The sequence below is a fragment of the Neolamprologus brichardi genome, chromosome 11 (assembly GCF_056152115.1).
Source record: "Neolamprologus brichardi isolate AB-2024 chromosome 11, ASM5615211v1, whole genome shotgun sequence".
Taxonomy (NCBI): Eukaryota; Metazoa; Chordata; class Actinopteri; order Cichliformes; family Cichlidae; genus Neolamprologus; species Neolamprologus brichardi.
This window is the reverse complement of record NC_142114.1, coordinates 22,687,953-22,712,828: the sequence shown is the minus strand read 5'-3', so window position 1 is coordinate 22,712,828 and position 24,876 is coordinate 22,687,953. Positions and strand designations below refer to the sequence as shown.

The window sequence follows — 24,876 nt, the reverse complement described above, 5'->3', positions numbered from 1 at the left end:
TCATCTTTGTCGCTCATAGTGTAATTATAAAACAAATAAATCATGGGGTTATAACTTTAGAATATATAAAGCTTATAAATGATCCAAAAATCATTAAAGTGCTGAAGTTCTTTTTGCAAAGGAAAGAAAGACCTCAGCAAGCAGCTATGAGACAGCACATGACAGTGAGTGAGTCACTCTCATGCTGTTGCCCAGTTCCTCAAAGGGACTAGCAACTCAAATCTGATACATTTCTCATTCCCTGTATCTATACGGACCAGCCAAACCACAATAGTGAAAAAAAAAGTGTGGAAAAAAGAGGGGTTTGAATATTAACTTTTTAGTGACATATTTGCTATGCTGTTGACAGCAAATGTCTGCATGTGTGTAAGTAGGTCACCACGGATGAAGGGAAAAAGTGTAATATTGAAACTTTATGAAGTTGAAGCATTTAAATAAGAATTGTCTGTGAAGGTTCTCAGTCATCCAGGTCATCGTAGTCTAAGGAACTTGGAAAGGAAAGCGTCTTAAAGAAGTCCAGACGCTTTTCTTTCCAAGCTGCTTAGATTAAATAAGAATTGTTTTCTCTATTATCGTACATTGAGACATATTTTGTAAACTGAATTTGGCATAAATAATTTTAGGGCACTTTATTTAACACCTTTTAAAATGATCTGACTGAATATATTAATATGAGCAATTTCATTTCCATGCAGTGTGTAGTGACAGAGGAGATATTCAACACAGACTACATGTGGAACAACTTTTATAACTTATTTTAAATTTGTTTCCACTTTGTTGCAGTTATTGCCATTATCACCTTGAGATAAATTTTTCTTCAGGCTCAAACAAAACCAAGTAATCAGAGTCAGGTACAAAGGCTTTAACTGCTTGAACTCTGGACCCTTTTAAAGCTTGTTTGAATTGCTGCTTGCACCTCCCTGCTCCTTAGAACAAACTGCAAACTGCCTTCGTGCCAAAACTCAAGACTGCAATGGCAACACCAGATGTGGCTTAAAACCACAGCTTAATGTAAAGATACTACAGTGCACGGATAAGGTATGTGTTGAGAATGGTACCGTTTGTACAGAAATCCTTATTGTTGTTCATGTGCATAAATGCAGTTTGGTATATGTGTGAGAACTGAAACATCAAAGTTTGGGTCTTCTCTTATACTACTGAATGCAGTAACTATTCATTTAAAGCTTTGATTATTTTTTTGCTTTGGGGGTCAGCACTATTGTAAGAAGTTATGAGCTCAGCTCAGCAGCTGCTCCGTTCTCAGAGAGACTTATTGCTGAAGTGGACATGTGACCATCCAGCACCCTTGCTGCGTTGGCTGCGGGATGCCGAGGTGCTTTCGTCTGCCTGCTACCTGTCTTTGCTGGAGAGGTCGCCTTCCAATGCTGTGGCAAAGGCACTGGAGACAGTGTGTGCCACAGAGGAGAGCAGCCAAAAGTTCCTGCAGGTGTTGAGGGAAGTGCAGGATTACTACTGCAGAGATCTGCAGGTCTGGGTCGAGAGACACTGCAGGAACGATGCAGTCACTAAATCAGCACCTACATCTGTGAAAGTTGAAGGTGAGGCTGCTTTAATGTGCTGCTGTTGGTTTTTACATAAACAGGTGTAACTGAAGTTAATCTTCTTTGCAACCTTGAGCTGATTGTGAGGGGCTGTTAATAGAAGACAACTTTTACAACCTATTGAGGACAGACATGAAAGAAGATTAGATGCAGGGTACAATCAGCTTTGATGCCTTGCCAGGATTTTTATTTATTTTTTTACTTTGGTGAGAGTTTTAAGAGATAATGGACATTGAGCTCAACTATCATGAGTTAAAATGTGTCAGTGATTTGGATATCTGGATCAGGTATTCATAGTTCCCTGATGATGAGACTCAGGGATATGAAAATGCTCAGTCAGCAGAGTCACCTGTGAATCTGACGTTTTAAACAAATACATATAAAATAACTATAAATTATTCTATGATTTCAACAGACAAGAAGTCCAAAAGCCCCATTGCTAAACTGTTTAAAGCGAAGAGCAAAGGATTCACCCTCACCACTGACGTTAATGGTATGAATTCATTGTTTCATCAAAAAAATTTTTTACATATGAATTATATAGTAGTGTACGTTATTTCTGGTATGTTTTCTTTATAGAGATAAGCAATAAATGTTGTCCTGTTTTTTAATTTATAATTCCTGGTTTCATTTTTTGCTGTATATGGAATATGTGTATGGATATGAATGTATGCCTTGATTTACCGCTATACTGTAAAAAAGGGTTATTTGGAACTGTTAATCACACAAACTTCTCTACTTGAGTCAATAAAAAATGTATATAGAGCTGGAAATGGACATAATCAGTCAATTTAAAATGTAAACTGACATTAGGCAAATGCAATTTTTCGTGATTTGATTCCTGTGCTTGCAATCAAGTAAGGAGATCTGACTTTCATATTGCAGCTAAGGAAGAGCCAAAATCTTGCAGAAGTCTAAAGTTGGCCAGCATCCGAGGTAGGATGAAAACAGGTCAACTGAATTCAAGAAGCCACAATCTTTATCTTATAAAACACTGCAGAATAATGTAATTTAGTTTTTAAAAAAATATCTTTATCTTCTATTCCAGTTTCAATTTCTGCCCATAAAACAACCTTACTGAAACGCACAGAGCAGTTAAAATGTTACTCAGAGGGAAACAGGGAGGCTTCAAACTCAGCTTCTCACATCGAGATCCGCTACACTGACCTTTTTGTGACGGAAGACAATGACTTAGTTGACAGTAGCCAACATGAGTACTTTGCCTTGGCGGGCAGACGTGCTCGCATCTATGTCCACCAGGCCTGCCAGCGTATCCGGCCCGGTCATCTGTTGAGCCCCCAAGAAGCATTGGGACGAGCCCCTAAAAGGGTGAAAGTGAAGGGTATTGCAGGTATAGGAAAGAGTGTGGCAGTACAGAGATTGGTCTACGAGTGGGCAATTGGGAAGAACATGCGTGAATTCACCTGCATTTTTGACCTACGCTTCAGAGAGCTCAATCTAGTTGATAAACCACTGAGTTTACTGGAGCTTCTTGAACAACGGTTCCGATACCTGAAGGAGGCTCTACCTGGCCTGCTCACCACACCAAGGTCATTGCTTTTCATCTTAGATGGTTTAGATGAGTTTAAATTCCCTCTGAACTGGAATAGTCCAGACAAAAACATTGATGTAAAATCAAACGTTCTGGTGTCAGAGCTGATGGTGGCTTTGATAAAAGGAAGCCTTCTTCCAGAAGCATCAGTCATAGTTACAACAAGGCCATCTACAGAAGCTCCCAAGCGTTTCTTCCAGAGATGTTGTGTGGTGCTGGGCTTTGAGGAGGACCAGGTGAAGGAGTACACCACCAAGTTTTACAAAGACAGTGAAGTTGCTCAAAAGGTGTATGATTACATTGTGAACAATGACAACCTATTTGTGCTTTCCTTCATCCCTCTTTATTGCTACATCATCTGTACCGCTATGGCTGAGTTCTTCTCTTCACAGACTAACAATGCAGGTGAATCGAAGTCTCTGGAGTTAAGCCCACCCAGAACAGTCAGCGAGGTTTATTTCTGCTATTTGTTTACAGCAGTCAAACACCATGGACTAAAAGGGAGGACAGAGAGAAGCACACCTAGATCAGAGGTTCTTAGCCTAGCTAAACAACAACTGATGAAACTGGGGAAACTGGCTTATGAAAACCTTCTACAAAAGAAGATATTGTTTGATAAAGCAGATTTGGAGAACTACGGTGTCACACCTGCTGATGTTCAGAGCACCTTTCTCTGTCATATCCTCCAGCCTATTAAAGAGGAGACAGTGGAGATGTTTTCTTTCTTCCACCTTACTGTTCAAGAACATCTGGCTGCCTTGTACTGCGCAATCAACCTCTCCAGCCAGGACGACATAATACAAGCTCTTGACTTTTGGTGCTTCGGGGTACGTCCATCGTCCTCTACTGCTGCACCCCTTCAAAATTTACACCTTAGCATGGATAAACTCGAAAGTCTCCAAATGTTCACACGTTTCTTCATGGGAATGCTGCGAGCACGGTTGTCAGGTCATTTAGAAGGTCTTGTGCATTCTCCCATCAAGCAAGAGGACAGCATCCCCAACAGACTCGGTTTGTGGTTCCGAGATCAGTTTAAAACCAGGGAGCTGGAAAACCAGGTAGCCCTAAATCTTCTCCACTGTCTGATGGAGTTCCACATGAAGGAAGCCACTAGCTTTGCAGCACCAGAGATCACAAAACTCAACCTGTTTAAAATGAAGCTCAGTGTTGTGGACTGTGCAGCGATACACTACGTGCTGCAGTTTTCCCCACACAAGCTGCAAGAGCTCAACTTGGGCTACTCTAACATCGGAAACCGAGGACTCAACAGACTGAGACCAATTCTACATCGATGTGAATCTCTCTAGTGAGTAGCTCGTTTTATATTCACTTAAAAATATATACTGCAGTTAAAATAAAATAAAAATAAGTTGGGGTTTGAGCTTTCCAACTGTTTGATGCCATTCTGTGGGGAGCTTGCATATTCCCCCCGTGTCTGCATGCTTCTCTCTATGTGTGTTAGCTCTGTGATGGATGTGAACCCTGCCTTCTGTTTAATGCATGCTGGGATGGACCCAAACCCCCTTACATGTAAGACGGCCAAAAACAATGTTAACCAAAAGTTTCTTTCTTTCAGTTTGAGATACAACTGCCTGGACAAGCAAGCAGCTATTTTAGAATCTGCCATTCTGAAATCAAATGAGTGCCAAGTGAAGAAGCTCTTGTAAGTCATTTAAAATATTCAACACTCAGGTGAAAATTATTTTTTAGAACCTACAGTGTGTGACTGCCTTAAATGTTATGTTTTAGCCATTTACATGGAAAGTAGTCCAAAAACATATTTATCATAGAAATATTGCATAGCTGCGTTGTGAAATGCAGGAGGACTGGACGCAAATTCAGACTGGACAGTAAGTTAACAAAAAACAAGCCCTTATTAGAGGTGATAATATCCTAAACACAAACCTTACAGAAAAGAAGAGCGCTGGAGAAAAAACTGTGACTGCACCATGAACTAATAACACAGGGACAAAGTATGATGCGAAGGAAAACACGGGCATGGTTGGACACAGAAACAGGAGGGAAACTAAACATAGCTGAACATCACTGAGATAAACACAAGAGAGAGAATCTAATGAAGTAAAACAGGATTTTAAAAAAGACTCAAAACTCTGGAAGATATACGAATAAAACCAAAAACAAATCAGGAACTAAAACTTAGCTAGAAATAAATTAAAAACTAGGAACAATAATTAAACCCATAATTAAACCCATCCATCCAGCTAATAAAGACTACTAAATAAAGATGCGCAGACAAGAGACATATACAGGGATATTGGAGGAGGCTTGGGAAATAAATCAAAATACAAAGAATCTGACACAAATAAACTCCAGAGACTTTAACGAAATTAGATTTGAAAAGTGGAAAAAACTAAAGGCCAAGCATCCAAAACACTAAAGGTGTAACTCAAAGGCAAAACTCAGGGGCCAAGACAAACTAATTAAAAATGACTTTTATTTCTCAAACTCTTTTGCACATACACCCTACATATACATGAAATTTGTAATGCAATTTAATATATTTAGTTATAGTGTGATTAATCAATTAATGTGTCCTGAACTCAGAAAACTAGCAGAGAATTAATGGAAGCAAGCAACCAATTAAAACTTAATTGATTTAATCCAAGTTTTTTGCTTAAACTGATGCTTTCCAATTATAGGATAATGACACTTCTGGTGAGTAGTGTGAGATTTGTAGAGAATGTGTTTTTGATTGCCACAAAAAATGCTTTTCCCCATGACTTTTCAAAACCTTGACATTTTTTGATATAAGCAGCACACACAGAATATGTTTTCTGCTTCTGTGTACAGTATGTGCGGCAACAACCTGGGTCCTGAGGGGGGTTTGGAGCTGTGGAATGCTTTGGAGAACAACAACACTGTGGAGGAACTTTATCTGGACATCACCGGCATCACAGAGAGAGGAACAGAAAACATTGTCAACTGTCTCAGCAAAAACACTTCTCTGAAGACACTGACGTAAGGTTAAAAAATAAATCTGCATGTGTCCAATGCACTCCATGTTATAGCACTGCCATCTTTAATCTGGTTCCCTTTTTTTTAATGTTAGATAATAACTGAGGGTTGTAAAAAGGCATGTCCAAAAATCTGTTAACCAATGATTTCTTCATTGTACAGCATTGTTGGAAATGACATTGGAGCAACTGGGAGGAGAAGACTGAAGGAACTGGAGAAACGTCGGCCGGAACTCAGGATCATTGCAAACTTTGTGGATGACCTTGGGTTACTTCAGGCATACCTGGATTGGGTGGAGGAGATCCGGACTGACAGAGACCAGATGGACTCCGTCAAGAATGCGGATGCCCTGCAGTCAGTGCTGAAGGGGCTCCAGGTGGCAGGGACAATGGAAAAGGGGGCGAATGCAGAGAAAGCCAAAGAGCTTCAGACAAAGATTGAGGAGCTACTGAACTATTCTACAGAAGTGATTAGAGGAAAATGATCACACGGAAATGAACCATCTCAACCATTAAATCTTACGGTCTGACTTCAAGTTGTGAAAGTAGATCCTAAAAACCCAGACAGGTGTGTTAATAACTTAAAACTACCTGTAATACTGCTTAATCATCTGGAGAATTAACAATTTCAACCTGATAACATGCTTTAGATGTTTAAATTGTCATTGAACCTGAGAGAATTTTTAATAGATTAGTATGTTCTTTGTGATTAACCTTTTATGACTGACAACACTGTACCTGCACATTTTTTTGAATGGTCAATTGGACTCTAAATACAACTAATACTATTATTAGTTAATATTACAAGATTCACATAATTACAATGATTTTTAAGTGTTTTTAAGTGTCAATGTGATAATTTAGAAGTCGGTTCTTTTCCAAACTCAGTTGGAATTAATAAATTAACACGCTGCCCTCTAGTGTCCACATGTTTTACACCAAAGAGAGAAGAAATTCTTCAACATCTCAGAAACTCTGAGCTTTAAGTAAAATTCAGCTCGAATGACAAATTTACTTAATGTTTCTGTAAATCTTTTTTTTTACGTCTTAAAGAGAAATAAATTGTATTCATTTAAAAAAAAACAACAAGAGAATGGAAAGAAAGCAGAATGCACAAGAAAATGTTTCTATTATTGTTTACAAGGTAGCCCATCCATTCACTTTCTTTGTTGTTAAAATACAAATAAAAAACTTAGTTTTCAAATAAAACTTCCAATTTTTCCATAATTTGTTGTCAAAGACACAACACCAGGGACCGAAAAAATCTGACTATTCATGTCAACACACAATATTACTATTAGCTAATTGTCATAACAGTCAAAGTTAATTCAGCAATGAATTTTAATTGTGACTAGTTTTTAGCTTATATATATGGAAGTCAGTAAACAAGTCATAATCATATCCATGACACTGCTGAACAATTAGAAGTCTCCAGCTCAGATCTCGCATATGAACACACTACCACCTAGTGTTAGGATAAGGGGTTGTTTGTTGTTTCCAGTTCTTAGTTTCTAGTTTCTGAGTTTTCTATTTAGTTTGTGTTTCTAAGTATACAGCAATAAAGCTGCCTCTTTTCATTCATCCTGTCCTTTATTTGGGTCCTCATCCTGCCTGCCACACAGCTACACTTGACATAGCAGTAACATGCACCAAATAATGACAAGATAAGATATGATAAGATAAGATAAGGCTTTATTGGTCCCACAGTGCGGAAATTTGTGCGTTATCTCAGCTCAGGTACAGATAGCAGAAGAAAAATACAAAAATACAAATAAAATACAAACAAATACAAAATAAGTAATAATACACTATACAATGGTAGCATACACAGTATGTGATTATGGATAGAGGGTTGTGGAAATATGCAAGACATAAATTTAACTATTTTACCACTACTATTACTATGTAAGTAATAGATATTCCTAGGTATCTATAAGTATAGACATGTACATGATGTATTTTATTTGACTTTCTTTTAGTGGTTAGTGTAATGCAGAGGAACATTATAGCTACTGTTGACATAGCAAACGCAGGAAGTTTTGGACAGAGAAGGGTTTGATTGTCATGGTTTGGTGCTGATTTGGGGTTCTTCTGTGGCCTTTTATTTATTAATTTTTTTGCCCTATCTATGGCCGTTGCTCTGGACTCTGCCTATTGGTGTAGCTTCCAAGTTCACGCTTTGCATTTGTCACACTTGCCTTCTATCTGATAAGTAGTAACTGGGTTTTCAAGGACCAGCTTGAGCCACCGCTCTCTGCCACATTCCTTGAGAAGAAAACTGTGGAAACTTGCGTGTAATACATACCTGCCTGTCCACCTTCCACTGCCGTCTTGTCAGTCTAATCCTACATTGTTGCTTTTCTCTGGAAAGTATCAAGTAACTACTAAAAAAGATTAAGTTATTTAAACTAACCTCTGCTCCAGCTTACCACTTTCACCTCTTCTGACAGAACAACCACTTGAACTGAATCTTGTAAACCCCAGTGTTTCCTTGGGCTCAAGTCTTTGCTGCTTTGAGGTTTTTTTTTTTTTTAACAAACTTTTTAATAAAACTTGTTGAGTAGCACTCTGTTGGTTGTTGGGCTTTTGTTGTCATCAAAAGTTAATTTGTGACTTTGGATTTTAGTTGTGGCTGACTATATTTGTATTTCAGTGAACATTGACAATATAATAACTATATGGAAGCCGGAAAAAAAGCCACAAACATGGCCATGACATTGTAGAACAATGAAAACGCTCCTGCTCAGAGACAGGACAAACTAACCCCCGAAAACACTCCCACCTAGTGTCAACTTGTGTAACTGCCAAAGATGAAAAACATTAAATTCAATTTCTGTAGGCGTTGATAGAAATTTTAATTTATCTGTGCACGTGACAGGTGAACACACCTCTCACAGGATGAAGCACGGATTTTTGTATTTTCATATTTTTGTATTATACCTCCATGCAGCTGTTTTTGTTACATTTATATTGTACATATTATTTATTAATGAAATTTACACAACATCAGTCTCACTGTTACTGTTTTTAACTTTCAGTTTCTTGTTTAGAAAATAGAAACATTAATCTACTTTATTCCTTCAGCCAATTAATACAATAAAGCCAAATAGTGAACATTATTACTAGGAGTGGGTTTTTATAATCGATTTATCGATTAAAATCGATTCTGGCTTGGATAACGTAAAATCGATTCATTAAAATCCTGAATCGATTTTTTTATATAAATTTATTTTGCCCGAAATGCCAGAATCTCTGGTGAAATCTCACGAAATTTCAACAACCACCAAACAGCTAAGACAGTAAATGAGAGCAGGAACACGGATTCTGCACAAAGACACACAGCTCAACCTGCGGATCAGAATCAGTTAGATGTCGCCTTTCTCACGGTCGGGGCTGAAAGCCGACAGCTCCCTGATTCTGATCTGTCGGCGGGTCCGCGCTTTGTGTTTACGCCCTTTATGCGCTGATTCTAAAGCTGTTAGTTTGATGTCTTTCCAAACAATATTGACCGAACCAGCAGCAAAAGAAGATCCAAACTATGCTTCACATAACCATTGTCATGTATTCACTCTGACTTTTACTGTTTTGCTTCCACCACGATAAAATCACACTTCATGCACAGCTCTCTCTCTCTCTCCAAGAACACTTTCCCGTCTAAAAATCTGTTTTCTTCATTATTCGCTTGCTTGTTACGCACAAGTCTACCGTTGTTTAGAACACTGTCGGCTGACTTTTTTTTTTTTTTCGTTTTATATACTTCTGAAAAGAAAACCTAATTTCTGCCGTTCAATACTGAACAAATTTAAACTTTTTAAAATTATGCAAAATGCAAAACGCTTAGCTGTGTCTCTAATAAAACCGCTGTAACTTCAGAGGTAATGTTCATGTGTTGATTAATGGTTTTCTTTCGTTTTTGATGTACTGCAGAATATTTTTATAAAATCCCAGAACAGGAAAATCACCTTCATGTTTTTCTGTGTTTTATCCTCAGCTACTTTGACACAAAGGGATCTGCTGTGATGCTTACACCTTTGATAAAGTCTTGCGTGTGTCAGCTTCCTTTTTATAGATACAAAAATATGTAAATGTACTGATCTGAATTATAATATTTCTGACTGTCAAAATTTCCCAGATTCAAATCGAATTGAATCGAATCGAATCGAATTAAATCGAATCGTGGATCGAATCGATTCGGGACCTTGTGAATCGGAATTGAATTGATTCTAGAAATCAGTGACGATACCCAGCCCTAATTATTACTAAGTGAATAGAAATGCTAACAGCACATTCAGTGGTGCAAGACGTGTTGTGGAGATCGTGGTCAGAAAAGAAGGTGGTACTGTTAACAGCCACTTCTGGTAAAAGCATCTATCTAATATTGACACTCATACTTTTGTGTTATTTCCTCTTTTTATATCGCTTCCTGAACACTTCTTAAAAAACCTCACATATGTGGAAATGACTTCTCTATGAAGCTCGTAAGAATGTAAGTTTTTATATCTTAAATATCAGAGAAATATCAAAGTCTTATGCAAAGATAACATTTCTATCATTCTTTGATTCACTGCGATTTAGATTAAACATCATATTTGTCGAGGAAAAAGTTCCACAGGAAAAAGGTGAAGAATTTTCTTTTTCTCTCGACTATCATGTTTATGAACATAACTTATATATCATATTTTAAAGGTGATAATGAGCCCTGTTACTGAGTGAAAAATATATGCTGTATTACACTGTTATCTTGAACTAACACACTAAAAATATTCTCAAACATCATTTGAGAGTTTTAACAGAATACATAAAAAAATAATTTACTTCACTTTTCACCATAACAGCTTGTCACTGGTAATGTTTAACAAATAATCATGTAAATTGTTTCATGTGCAAACTTCAGACTCCTTTAAACTTCACTTTTTTGTAACAAGATGGCTGGAACTCTGACTTTTCTTCTCATTAGTTTTCTGCTGCAGGGTGAGTGAAAGAAAATCAGCATCATGTAAAGATTATTGTGTAAAGATTATCATTTAACATGAAACATCTACTAAACTACAAAGGGTGTCCATTTATTAGATATTTAACAGTAAAAATATTTAGCATTTGTACCTGAATTAAACACTGAAGTCCTAGCAGCAGTGATAACTCTGGATAAAGGCTACAATAATTAAAACTGCACTGTTGCTATAAATTACTGTTAGCATTTTTTCTTTTTTTACAATTCATTGTGTTGTGTTTCAGGTGCACTGTGTGGAATATGGGAGGTCAAAATGCCAGAGAATATAAATGTTTTGAGAGGATCCTGTGTGACCATCTCCTGCCCCTTTGATGTAGAGAACACGCATGAAAAGAACTTAGATGATTCATGTAAAGCATATTGGATTGATTCACCTTCATTTAACAGTAACAATGCAAAACTAAAGCCAACTAAAGAAATGACAGGAGACTTAACAAAGAAAGACTGCACCACAACTTTCAATAATGCAAATCTTCTTCAAAGAAGTAAATACTACTTCAGACTGGAGTGTAATAATGCACTGATATACACTTTTATACAAGCTGGTGTAGACATTTCATTCATAGGTAAGTTTTTATATCCATATAAAGACAATTCATGTGAATAAATGACACTTGTCAAGCTGCTTTGACTTTGACATTGTGAATTTATTGGATTTTACACAGTAACCCCCCCCCCCCCCAATCCCTGAAATTAATTACTGCTCATTTGTTTATTGACTGATGAAAATATTTCTTCCCACCACAAGATCCTCCTTCACCGACTCTGACTCCATCCACACTGGAGGTGAAGGAAGGAGCCTCAGTGAGTCTGACGTGCTCTGCTCCAGCTCCATGTTGGTCTCATCCTCCAGCTCTGACATGGAGCCCTAACCTGGGTCAGAGTCAGGAGACACTGCAGGAGAATCAGGACAAAACTAAAGTCAGGACCTCTGTTATGAGTTTCACTGCTTCTCACCTCCATCATGGAAATAAAATCTCCTGCACTGCTGTCTACCAGAAACAAGATGGTAGCCCTGATGTCACTGCTGAAACAAGTTTAACTCCTGATATTTCATGTGAGTTTATTTGTTCTCTTCTCAAATGAAATAAATAGTAATAACGTATAAATAGTAGTAGTAATGTATTTAGTAATAAATACAGTTATCTAGATCTGTTATTTATTCTCTCTAAGACTAAAACTACATTTAGTCAGTCACATTTGACAGTTGCTTTTCACTTTACAGTTTTCAGTTTCAGAGTTTCACTTACTATATATATTATCATGTATTTTCCCCAAGTTATGATATTTGTTTTGTGAAGAGACAACCAGTAAAGCAGAATTATTAAAAAAAATATTCAGATAACTGTTATGAGATGTGAGAATGAGGCCCCAGTTCCAGACTCAGGCCACAGAAAATAAATAAAAAAATCAACCTTTGTTCAGGTGTAGCAGAACAATCCAAATGGTAGCCAATAAAGTCTTTGAATGCAAACCAGGACAAATGTGAGTGAGAAAATGAATATTCAACAGTTCAATGCAACAAAGAAATGTGTGTAGATAGAGGCAATAAATAGACACTCAGTAAATATGGATAATGAACACAACTGGGTAAAGTGGGACTGTAGCTCAGGGGAGGTGAGGTTGGTTGGCTTTAGCTCAGGAGGGTTGGCTGGGGTGAGTGTAGCTCAGGGCTGTGCAGAGATGTTTAAAGGGGTGGTGCTCAAAGTTAAAAAAAGGGGCACATAGAACCAGGCTGAAGCCACACCCACCAACCATCAGGAATCTAATATGGAACATCATCATACTATATCAATGTCATCAGGTGGGGACAGTGCAAAGCAAACTTAGCCCATGTTTTACCTGATGGGTAAAATGTTGTTGTTGAGGGGTCGCTGCTGCTCCTGGTGCTGATAGTGCTGGAGGGCAGGGCTGTGTTGGTCTGAGACTGTAAAAAGTCCATATGAGAAATGGTTGCTGATTAAACAAGTGTTATGAGATAATAATAAAATGCAAAGATTGGTGACAGCATAAGGCAATAAAACTGTGAGAAATAAACTAGGCTCTGCCTGTGAATCACTCTTTGCCTCTCTTCTATCTCCTCATCTCATCTATCACTCCCCACTTGCTGTCCATTTGAGAACAAGGCGCACTTTGCTATTGCATTAATCTATTATTTAATTATCCACACTTAACAACTCTTGCACCTAATCTGAAATAAAGTAATGATAGAAAATGTTATAGAACCAAAACATTGTGTTTATTATTATTTTTATACTTGAATACCTTTGCAATGGAACAGCTGTACATGTGTTATTGATACCTGTGCTCTTTTTAATGTAGCTGGTGAGAGATCCACTGCCTCACACAACTCCTTTTAACACTGTTTTCTCCTCATGTCCTTACAGGGCATGTCTGGACAATATCATATCATGAGTTATAATTTTAAAAAATTATACTCATAAAAAACCTTCTCCAGAATACTGTATATACTATGGCCACAAGTTTGCATCATGGTGCTGATCCAGAATAATTCCCTCATTATTTATTCCAAGTGCTATAATAATGAAGTGATGAAAATAAACAAATTAAGTAATAAACATAAAATTTATGAGGATTCAATTTGTTTGACTGTACACTCTGTGCAGGCAGAAAGCTTATTAAATGTTTAAACTGTAAAGATACAATAATTTTGTAAAATCAGCATTTTGTCATATTTGAAATGTAAATCTAATATATGTTGTTTCTTAATGTATTTTCTTTAATAACATAGGGTGTGTTTTTTAAAAATCGTAATTATAATAATCCATAATTATTTGGATATGCGTATTAGATCGTTTTTAGTGAAATATAAGTCCTCCAGGAAAGCTTTGTAACTTACTTTAAAACTAAATATGTTCCCTAAAACGGTGGACAGAGCTACAGACCCTTACCCAGTTAGCTGGCAGCTAATGACCAGCACTACTTGTGCAGTTAATAAAAGGACAGGTAATGTTTGTCGCGCTGTTGCACACACAGCATGCTCATCTGTTTCAATATGTCAGTTGTCACAAGACAACTTACCAACATGTAATAATAAGCTAATACATCTCTGTGCTATAGACTATGTGTATGCTGTGTATGCATACTAGGTGTACGCTGTACACCTACTTACTGGTTTTTGTTGCATCAGTCTGCGTCTCCCTTTTAATTTGCTTCTTCTACAGCTCTGCATATGGTAAGCCATTTCAGCCAAATATTGCGAGTTTTCTAACACATAAGAAATGGCGTAACAAATGCAGTTTAACGCCATGGGGAAGGCCCTGCATAATTTCAAGAAAACAGTGTTTTAAACGCCTTCACAGCTGACACTGAACGCCAGAAAAAAACAGTTTTTAATCTGTCTTTTCTGCTGAGCGGCGTTCAAAGACAGGTAAAAGTGCATTTTTTTCTCCGCCGTTCAGAAAGGGCGCCAATAAGACGCCAATTCCTGGTGTAAAATACGGTGTTCTGTCAGGTCAACGCCATTAAACAGTGTTTTTTACAGCATTTCTTAACCAGACGTGTTAGAAAACTCGCGTAGAAAACTCATGGCTGAAATGGCTTGTCATATGGGCACCGCTCAAACAGCAAAAAATGTGCGTCCTCTTTGCTCGTTCCAGGTGTGGCATGGGTGTGGTCTCTGGCCAGCTGCAGAGGAGGGGTGACACAGTGAGCTCCCGGGGCGGCGCAGGGGCGGGGTGAACAGGTGTGCTGGGATCTGACATTGATTGTGTGTCTTTTTATGTTGGCAGTGACAGTCGGAGCGGGGGCGGACGTGACAGCACAAAGAGAGCGGGAGTGTCTGTGAATGAAACGACAACTTCCGCTCTGTTTGTGCCGCCCCTGCGCCGCCCCGGGAGCTCACTGTGTCACCCCTCCTCTGCAGCTGGCCAGAGACCACACCCACGCCACACCATCCTACCCAATGTTTCTGCGCAGACGCGCTGCATGCACACAACACCAAAGCCGAATTAACTTCTTTTTCTCTCACCCATCCAGAATACTTCTTAGGGTTATGGTTAGGGGTAGGGTTACCAGCTCGTAACCAACGTGCTCTGCCGTCAGGGGCTATCATTGGTTAATGGTAGTCATGTGACTGATGCAAGCCAGATCTTTTATTTTGCAAAATAATTAATAGTTAAATATTATTGTTGAGAGGCACAGGCAGGACTCATTCTGGCACGCACACGTCTCAAGCAGTGGCGTGTCTAGAAAAATTTTGTTGGGGGGGCCAGGTACGGGCACAGATTTGGAGAAGGGTGGCAGATGTAATTGGCAGATAATGTTAAAAACAATTCTACCAACCGTTAACCATAATTCAATAACCCTATAAACCTAATAACCGAATGCGCTTTTAACTCTTATTAGAATGAGATTTTAACCACTACGGTGCAAAGTTTTTAGATACTGCGTTGATAAAGTACAAGAGATACAATCAGTCAGTGTTTATTCAGCAGCCAAGGACATCAATATTTGCATAGTATTTTTACTGACATGTAGTGCACATATGTTTTGGGCAAAAACATTTTTGAATATTAAAATACGAACATTTTTAACATACAATTGGCAAATTAGCCAAGGCCAATGCAAAACCAATGCCTATTAAAAAAAAGATAATCTTCTCACAAACTGGTGTTTGATTTTGAAACAGGAAAAAAGTGGGGAAACAAATGAAAAGACTAACATTTGAATCAAACCTGAAAGCAAGTAAATACTTTATATGCTGCCTTATGGTAAACTTTGGTAATATTGATGTATGAAGAACAACACTGGCTGATGATGAAATACAGTCAACTGGCATGGTGACACTGCCAATATTAACCTGCAGGGCTGGACTGGGACAAACAAATGCTGTTGTGACAGTGATGTACACTGTCTTTTTGGTATATGTATGATTTCTATACATTTTACGTCAGATAAAAACTTTGTTCGCAAGATTCAGATAATTATTTAATAAAAGCTAGATATTTTAAATGAGAATAAGAAAGAAAAGTATTTTTTTGTGCCCCCCTCTCCCTGTTAATGCCCTACCTGGCCCCCTGGCAACACTTTGCTAGATCCGCCCCTGCACAGTTATCAGCTGTCAGCTACTTAGAAAAGGATCCGGGTGTTATTTGTCTCTCAGAAACAGTTCATAACTTCCCTTCAACTAATTTATGTCACCTAAAAGGTAAACCTCTTTCTCCATCACCTGTTCAGCTCTGATGATTCAATAAGGACATCTCCTGGTTTCATCTTCATGTTTCCCTCTCACCACATATACAAACCGACATCATGACCAGCAGCTTTACAGCTGTGGCTCGAGCAAACATCAGCTGATACTAGAAATTAATATTAAATGAATTCTAATAACAGCTGATCAAGCTTAAACGTGCTGCTGTTGTTTAGCGTGACATCCGCTGGTTTCCTGTTTCTGGCGCAAAGTGGGCGATAAATAAACAAGAGAGAAAAGCTGATCAGCTGATCATTGATCAGCTTCATGATTGAAGTAGCAAGGGGGGGGGGGGGGGGGAGATGAGAGAAGAGGCAGCTGTGCAGCATAAAGACAGATTAACTCCAGCTTTGTGTCTTTTTCCATTCTAGCTAAAGTCTGGGACAAACTGCGTCTCTTCTCAGCTCAAAACGCATAATATTTTCTCTGAATGAGGGACCATTCCATTTTTAAAGAGCTGTTGGCAACTCTACTAACTAACCTTATGAATAAAATAAAGTTCACTATCAGTAACATCATAGCAACCCAACAGCTCTATAGAAACTCTGTCATGCTAGCTCACGCAGTACAAGTTATTGTAACTGACTGTAAAAAGTTAGCACAACGAAAATAAACTACCCCTAAACTTGGTTTATATCTGACCCAGATAGACTGCAGCTCATAACTTCTTACCTGAAGTTCAGGTCTCTCCTCCTCCTGCCTCCCCTTCCCTCATCCACCTGTTGCCTCTGTGGAAACTCCGCCATAGCCACCACCAAACAACTGAGTTATTTTTACACATCGGCCAGCATCTGGCCAATCCACCACCTCTCATTGTTCATGCCGATACAAAAAAAATAAATAAATAAGTCATCAGCCCACCGTGCAAATGTCCGATGGCTAGTCCAGCTATGTTAACTTGTTAATCTTTCGCTGAAAATATATTTTCTGCAGTGCCGAGCTTGGCTCTCCTACCTTTGCTAACATGATGCTCATAGTGCAGAAGCCGGTGCTGCATTCACTTACCCTCGGATATCTGAGCTTCACTGTGAAACCATAATCGTACATTTGAGTTCAGTACAATAGCGGTATGTAAGAACCAGGGCATTTATCATTTCCATGGGGACCAAACTCTAAATAAGACACAGAAAAAAAGAAGTATCAAAAAAGTTCCACCATCTGGCTGGAGCCTTTCTATGTGATGTTTCTCTTCCCACCCACAGAAGGAGGGGTAGGTTTACTGGAGATTTTAAATTGCCTACAGGACAGAATCACTGTCTGTGTCAGTGTACACTGCCTCTCACCCAGTGGCATTTGGGCTAGGCTCCAACCCCCCTGGAAGATGATGAATGAGTAGTTTTTGACACTCAGTAAAAAGAAGTATAAAGTTGGTGAAGTTACTGTAAGTTGCATTGTTCAGTCAGTCAATATAAAGACAAAGAAAAATCATTTTTTATTGGATACATCAGTATTTAGAAAGAAAGGGCCAAAGCAACTTCTTACTATCACTCTACAAATTTCCTTGATTAAAGAAAAAATGAGTAAATTGGTGCGGTTTGCTCCCTTCTCTCCTGTTAGATGTGTATGAGTTATTAATTTAATGGGAAATATATATATATATATATATATATATATATATATATATATATTAGGGGTGCAACGATACACAAAATTCACGGTTCGGTTCGATACTTTGGTGTCACTGTTCGATATTTTTTCGATACACAAAAAAATGTTAATGCCTTTTTATTAATTTGTCATTTATTAAATTTTCACGACACATTCTGCACCACCTCTCTGTGCGTTCATCATTTGTTTGAAGCCAGCTCACCTCCTGCAACCACTTTTCCGAGAATACGCGCTTCTTTTGTGGTTCGGACTCCTGACATTTCTTTGGAGGTGGAGGAACACCAAAGTAATTGCTTAAAGGAGCTTCTTCGGCATCTTTAAGAGTTCTAAACAAATGTCTGTCCTCCTCCTGAAAATCTTATGTATGCAAACACGCGTTGCAACTTCTTATCTTGTGCGCGTTTTTTATTTTGACAGCGAATGCGCACCACTAATGTGTAGACCTGGTTATTTAGCTCGTCATATTGCAGCCACAGAAATTCTTTTTGTCCATGAAACCATAAAGCTGCACTTTCTTTTTGCCTTATAGTCTGATTTGTCATAACTTTTCCGTTTTGTGGTAAGCTTTTCTTTGGCTGTCACGTCTTCACCCTGACCTGTCTTATTTGGCTCAGCAGAACTAAAATATATATCCTGCTGCTTTTACACACGCACTCGATAACACTCAGCGATTCTCTGCGATCAACCTCTCACAAGTTTAAGCTTGCTGCGGGAGATTTCACTTGTCATGTTTGCATAGTAAGCTAACGATTGATAACACGATGTCAGAGGAATTGGTGCGCAAATTATCATCACTCACCAATCAGTGCTGTCGCTCTCTATACACAGTTCGCGCGATTGCAAAGTGAAAGCAAAAAACAAGCGCAAATTGAAACGCGATTTCAATATGTCACATATTGACAGTGGCTCACCGACGCCAATGACATAATTACCCAGCTACATTTCCGAAAGAATGCAAAAGCATTGACATATATTTTTCCTTCGTACGATAGCCCGACGAGCAGAGCAGGGTAGCCCGACTGGAAAAATCGCTAGCCCCAGGACGTCGGGCTAGCGATTTTGCGAGCCCTGTATCTGATTGAGGAATCACTCATCTTTGGAAAAGAGAGTTTATTACAGAGAAATGTCTCTTTCCAAAATAAAAGCTTTACTATACGCTTCTTCTGGGCTATATTCTCAGCAGCATATTAAACATATCAGGTCCCCATAAGGAGAATCATGTGCTAACGGCTGTCTAAATGACTCGGGTAAAGTTTGTATGCGTGCTTGTTGTTTTTGTCTGCTTCCACTTGTCTTTGCACTAGGATGCTATCGGGTAAATGTGCAGTCATATTCGTTGTGTTCCCACTAGTGCTGTCAGCCTTAATCTGAAATGAGGTTAACGCCACAACACGGCAAATCTCCGTTAACGAGCTACCGCGGATTGCCCCGGGTGTGGGGCTGGACAGCGTGAACACATTAACGAGCTAACTGCGCTAACATACTAGTTCCCACTCATGTAATTGAGCATTGCGTGGCACATCTGACATACTGTTTTACTTTAGTCCATGACACGCTTACCTTCAGGGTCATACGTCACATGAAGACCAAAATAGTTCCAGACGCCAGATCTGAATGAGGGTGGGGGAGGTTCAATTTGCCATGTTGCAACAAGCTTAACTTCTGTCTAGCTAGCGTGCCCTGCGCTCAGTGAATCTGTGTTCGACTACTCCGCCTAGGCTGCACTGTCGAGCGCAGAGCCACTGAGCGCTCAACACAGACAGCACCGTCAGAAGGAAAGTTGATAAAATAAATTAAAAATGCTGTATTGTTCGATACATATGCTTACCGAACCGAAAGCACTGTATCGAACGGTTCAATATCGATACGAGTATCGTTGCACCCCTAATATATATATATATATTAAAGGCATTGTACCCAATTTATAAACACTACTTCTGCAAAGAAAACTGTCTTAACATTTCAGTTTGTATGTTTTATTCCTTATTTTACAGATTCACCCAAAAACATTATAGTTTCAGTCAGTCCTTCTGGTCTAGTACCAGAGAACAGCAATGTGAGTCTGACCTGCAGCACTAATGCCAACCCACCAGTGTGGAACTACACCTGGTACAGAGCTGATGGAGACCAGGAGACGTTTATTGGAACAGGAACTAGTTTAAACATTAATGTCTCCAGAGACAGACGGTCATTTTTCTGCAAGGCTGGAAATAAGATTGGAGTTGAATGTTCCATCAGCATTCAAATAGATGTTCAGTGTAAATATCACATTTCACATCTGCTTTACATATCATCAGTATTACCCAGCATCAAAGAGTCATTAGAACAGAGTTTTATACACTATGTTTTTCCAATACTCAGCAAATAGAAACAGTGTATTTTTTTTAATTAAAAAGTTACAGCATTCTTAAACTGTTGTTTTAATACATAAATCAGACTTCGTGAAATACACGTTAATATCCATTACATACAAGTGATTGTGTTATTGCTTTTTTTTGAATTCAACTAAAATACCTCAGTTTTTGTCTGATCAAAATGATCTTAAATAGTTCTTTAGTGTATGCGCAACACTTCATTGTTTTACACTTTATTTTCAGAAGAGTTAGGCAGTGCTAAAATAAGGTGCAAGCATTCTTAAGATGTCATCTTTTTAAATAAATTCATAAGGCTTTATGACAGGTAGTGTAATACCCAATGTACAATACACAACTAATTACAGTTTTAGTCAGTCCTTCTGGTCCAGTACCAGACAACAGCAATGTGAGTCTGACCTGCAGCAGTAATGCCAAACCAGCAGTGAGGAACTACACCTGGTACAGAGCTGATGGAGACCAGGAGACTTTAATTGGAACAGGAACTAGTTTAAACATTCAAGTCTTCAGAAACAGACGGACATTTTTCTGCAAGGCTGAAAATAAGCTCGGAGTTGAACGTTCTAATGTGACTCAGCTTGAGATTCATTGTATGTATCTCAAAATTAAATTATACTATTTTTGTTAGAAATTGTAACAACACATTAGTGTTTTCCATTTTTCTGACATTTCTGGTTATCTACAGTTAGATCCTTGATAGCCAAATATTGTAGCACAGATTAGCACAGACTAAAAATATCCCCATTCATAACAAAACAATCTTCGGCAGTAAAACAGGACAATCTTTGCAGTGTGATTTTCTGAAATAAATATAAAAAGTCTGCACATACTTTAATAAAGTTTGTGTTGGGCAATGCATTATGTAGATCTGTTTTTTGCACAGGTTAAAGCTATTTCAAGAGCAATAAAACACTCCTGATAATGATAAGTATTGTAAGTAAGTATGTTCAGAAAGGACTTTAGTTTGAGACATGACCATCTTTACACACAGCATTTTACCGGCCACTTTGTCAGTTCATTTTTTTTAGTAATTTTTGCAAATATTTTTCAATCATCAAGGTTATTTTTGTACTGACTCCTCTCACTTTCTTTCAATGACAGTTCTTCCACAGATCCTGTTTTCATCAGATTGTGTTAAAACTGCAGGTCAGGTTAACTGTTCCTGTGACTCTGAGGGAAACCCTTCTCCTGCTGTACAGTGGTATTTGAATGGAGAACCTGTCAATCAGTCTGGCGGATTTGAAATATTCAGTGAGACTCTAAACATCACAGTTCACAGGAGCTCCTTCATTCTGAGTCAACCACAAGTGAAGCATTTTTCCACCCTGCTCTGCCGTAGCTTCAACTCTCTGGGATCTGCCAGTCAACAATTTTGTATGAGCGAGTTTAAAAGCTCTGCAGAACCTGAAGGTTTGTATTTGGTGCAACTGTAAATACTCTTGTTCAACCCACATACAATGATATCCTGTGCTCTACAAAGCCAGTTAAGAGATATTGTCAAGATTTTTTCTCCTAAATGTTAGTATTCATTTACAATAAATTTACTGTCAATAACTTTAGGAATTCCACTAATCCACACAAGCAGTTAGGGTTGGGTTAATCCAGCTACAGTCGACTCACTACCAGTTTCATAAAATATGTAATGTTTTGCAGTACATTTATCTCATTGGTATTGTGCTAACACACTCCTGAATGCTCAGGACCAGCAAACTGCCAAAACATATGCTTCTACAAACATGGTCACAATTACTGATGGTCATTAAATGAAGTGTGAATGTTTAATAATCAAGGCCTTGATTAATCAGCATTAAAAAGAAAAAAATGTATTATCATTCTTAAACTGTTGTTTCAATACAAAAATCAGACTTAATGAAATACATGTCAATATCCAATATATACAACCAAGTGGTTGTGTTATTGCAGTTTTTTTTTTACATTCAAGTAAAATACCACACTTTTGTCTGATCTAAATTATTTTAAATAGCTCTTTAGTTCATGCATAACATTTCACATGCATAACACTTTTTTATGCAGAAGAGGCAGTAGGCCAAAGTAAGGTCCAAGCATTCTTAAGATGTCATCTTTTTAAATAAATTTATAAGGCTTTATTTTAGAAAGTGCAATACCCAATGTACAATACACCACTAATTTTCATTTTTTAAAACTCATTTTTCCAATCCACCTGAAAACATCACAGTTTCAGTCAGTCCTTCTGGTCCAGTACCAGACAACAGCAATGTGAGTCTAACATGCAGCAGTAATGCCAAGCCAGCAGTGAGGAACTACATCTCGTACAGAGCTGATGGAGACCAGGAGACTTTATTTGGAACAGGAACTAGTCTAAACACTGTAGCCTCTAAATTCAGTCAGGTATTTTTTTGCCAGGCTGAAAACAAGATTGGATTTGCACGTTCTAATCTGACTCAAGTCCAGTGTATGTATCACATTTTTAGCCATTTCTATTCATCCAGAATTTTAGCAACACATAATCCCCCTCTCATATAATAATTCACCTCTAATAATTCATAATTCATAATTCACCTCTCTTATAATCTACAACTACTACACTGAATGCCACTGTCCCTTGCTAGTAGCCTATTTCATTTTTCTGACATTTCTGGGTATCTGGTGTAAGTATCACAGCTCACCAAAGACTATAGTACAGATGATTTTAATGTCTCAACCACTATTTATAACACCACAACTTAAATCAGAAAAACAAGACAATATGGTTTACATCATTGCAATGGGATTGCCTCAAATAACTATAAAAAGGCTGGATATACTTCAATAATAACAATGATGCATAGTACAGTATGTAAATTGTTCACTTTGGTTTATGACCACCTTCACTGACATGTTACCAATTGTTGTGTTGTTACATCGTTTGTGTAGGTGTACTAAACTGTATTCAGCTGGGTTTGTTTGACTGATCCTCTCACAGTGGTAATTCAGTGGGCTACCTGTCAATCAGTCTCATAAATTTAAAAAATGTATCCTTCCATTTTCTTCTGGTTATCAAATTCTGCGGTCTGTAACTTGGCAAACACAGAGAGAAAAAATTGATTCACACTCACATCTATGGTCAGTATTGAATCACCAGTTAACCTCACAAATTAAAGAAAAAGGAATCAAGAGTGGCTTACCACTCTACAATTTGTAGAGTATTAAATCTCTTAAATCAGCCTGACTATACTGTTTAAGACTTTTTTTAAGACATTAGAATGTGCTGTTCATTTGGTCCAGTACCAACAAACACCAATGTGACTCTGACATGCTGTAGTACTAACACATATAACAGATATACTTTATAAATTAAAGCATTAAAGTTGATGCTACCAGTGTGCAAGATTTTGTCAAGGCCCATGATAGTCAAGAGGGTCTCAAGTGTACTCCTAAATATTATTAATTATGGTAAAAAAAACCAAACAAGCAAACAAGTTGACAATGATAAGATTTGTTCTGTTGGAGCTGATCCATGTCATGAATGCCAGAATAATTACTTGTAATTTAAGTATTAGTTGATTAGGAATATAATGTCCATGGCTTTATTTCTCATGGCAGGATCTGAAATGCACTGTGGACTTTACAGTGGGGTCGTTCCTTGGGTCCTCGCTGGCGTGTTCTTCAGTGTCAGTGTCATCTGTTTGGCATGCCTTTGGTATGTTAGTATGTTCACAATGGAAAGCCTACTGATGTTTTTTATAGCATGCTTTCAAATAATTCATTTGTTTCTTTTTTTGCAGCAAAGTACGGAAGAATGTGAAGCCAAAAGAAGAGGACAGAACTTATATGTCACTGAGCGGTAGAACCGTCAGCTCTTCAGAGTATGATGTCATTAACACAGCTCCAAAGAGTCAGTGATGCTGACCTTGAAAATGATCATATAGATAAGATTTTTAGCTAACCAACCTAGCCTAATAGCATGCTTTATGTGATGGAATCTCTTTAAGGGGTTGTGGTGAAAGCTGAGGGTGAATGAGCATTCAAGGAGGAGATAGTGGAGGGATGCCAAGCAGTCTTACTTCACAGTTATATTATAGCTTTTACGCTCTGACAACTTTTGGCTGATTTAAACAACTCAGTAGTTGACTACTATCTACTGGGACAAAATAGCCTCCAGCCATCTGCTCAGTACAGTCTACTGAACAAAAGAGAGGGCAAATTTAGGAGTGTGGAGCAGAGGTTCCGCACAGAGAGCCTTTTTCACTCAATTAAATGCCACCTAGCACTGCTCTGTCCACTGCACCACATCTGATGCAACTTCTCAGGTGAGGTTGGTCAGGGAGCTGGTCAGAAGTAAGAGTTCAGGAAACAGAGATACCACTGATCAACAAATCTGCGCTTTTTCTGTGTTTAAGAGGGAGATCCTGCATAGCTATGATGCATTGTTCCATTGGCAGATGTGCAACCCTTGTAATCTCCTGTACTACATGAGAGTGTCCTGTAAATTTACAGTTATTAAATGTAATTGTTTCTATCTATTCTCCACAGCCAAGAAGATGTAATGCATTTTTGGAATAAACTTTCTAATCATTCTAAATCTATATATCTAATCATTCTATATCTAATCGTCTGAATGCC

The 24,876-nt window shown here is 38.2% G+C and overlaps 2 protein-coding genes across 2 annotated transcripts; both read left to right on the top strand.

Annotated features, from left to right (window-relative positions):
* Positions 1-957: 957 nt before the first annotated feature.
* On the top strand, positions 958-6,731 carry LOC102779172 (NACHT, LRR and PYD domains-containing protein 3-like). Its single transcript, XM_087847811.1, has 8 exons — positions 958-1,038; positions 1,215-1,559; positions 1,978-2,055; positions 2,448-2,498; positions 2,611-4,420; positions 4,691-4,777; positions 5,926-6,093; positions 6,253-6,731. Exons 2-8 carry the CDS (start codon positions 1,232-1,234, stop codon positions 6,572-6,574), a joined length of 2,844 nt encoding a protein of 947 aa, XP_087703937.1. The 5' UTR covers positions 958-1,038; positions 1,215-1,231; the 3' UTR covers positions 6,575-6,731.
* Positions 6,732-11,014: 4,283 nt separating this feature from the next.
* LOC148100557 (sialic acid-binding Ig-like lectin 5) lies at positions 11,015-24,156 on the top strand. Its single transcript, XM_087847944.1, has 8 exons — positions 11,015-11,060; positions 11,325-11,666; positions 11,849-12,157; positions 19,915-19,944; positions 20,646-20,882; positions 21,394-21,702; positions 23,857-23,953; positions 24,039-24,156. Exons 1-8 carry the CDS (start codon positions 11,015-11,017, stop codon positions 24,154-24,156), a joined length of 1,488 nt encoding a protein of 495 aa, XP_087704070.1.
* The last annotated feature ends 720 nt before the right edge of the window (positions 24,157-24,876 follow it).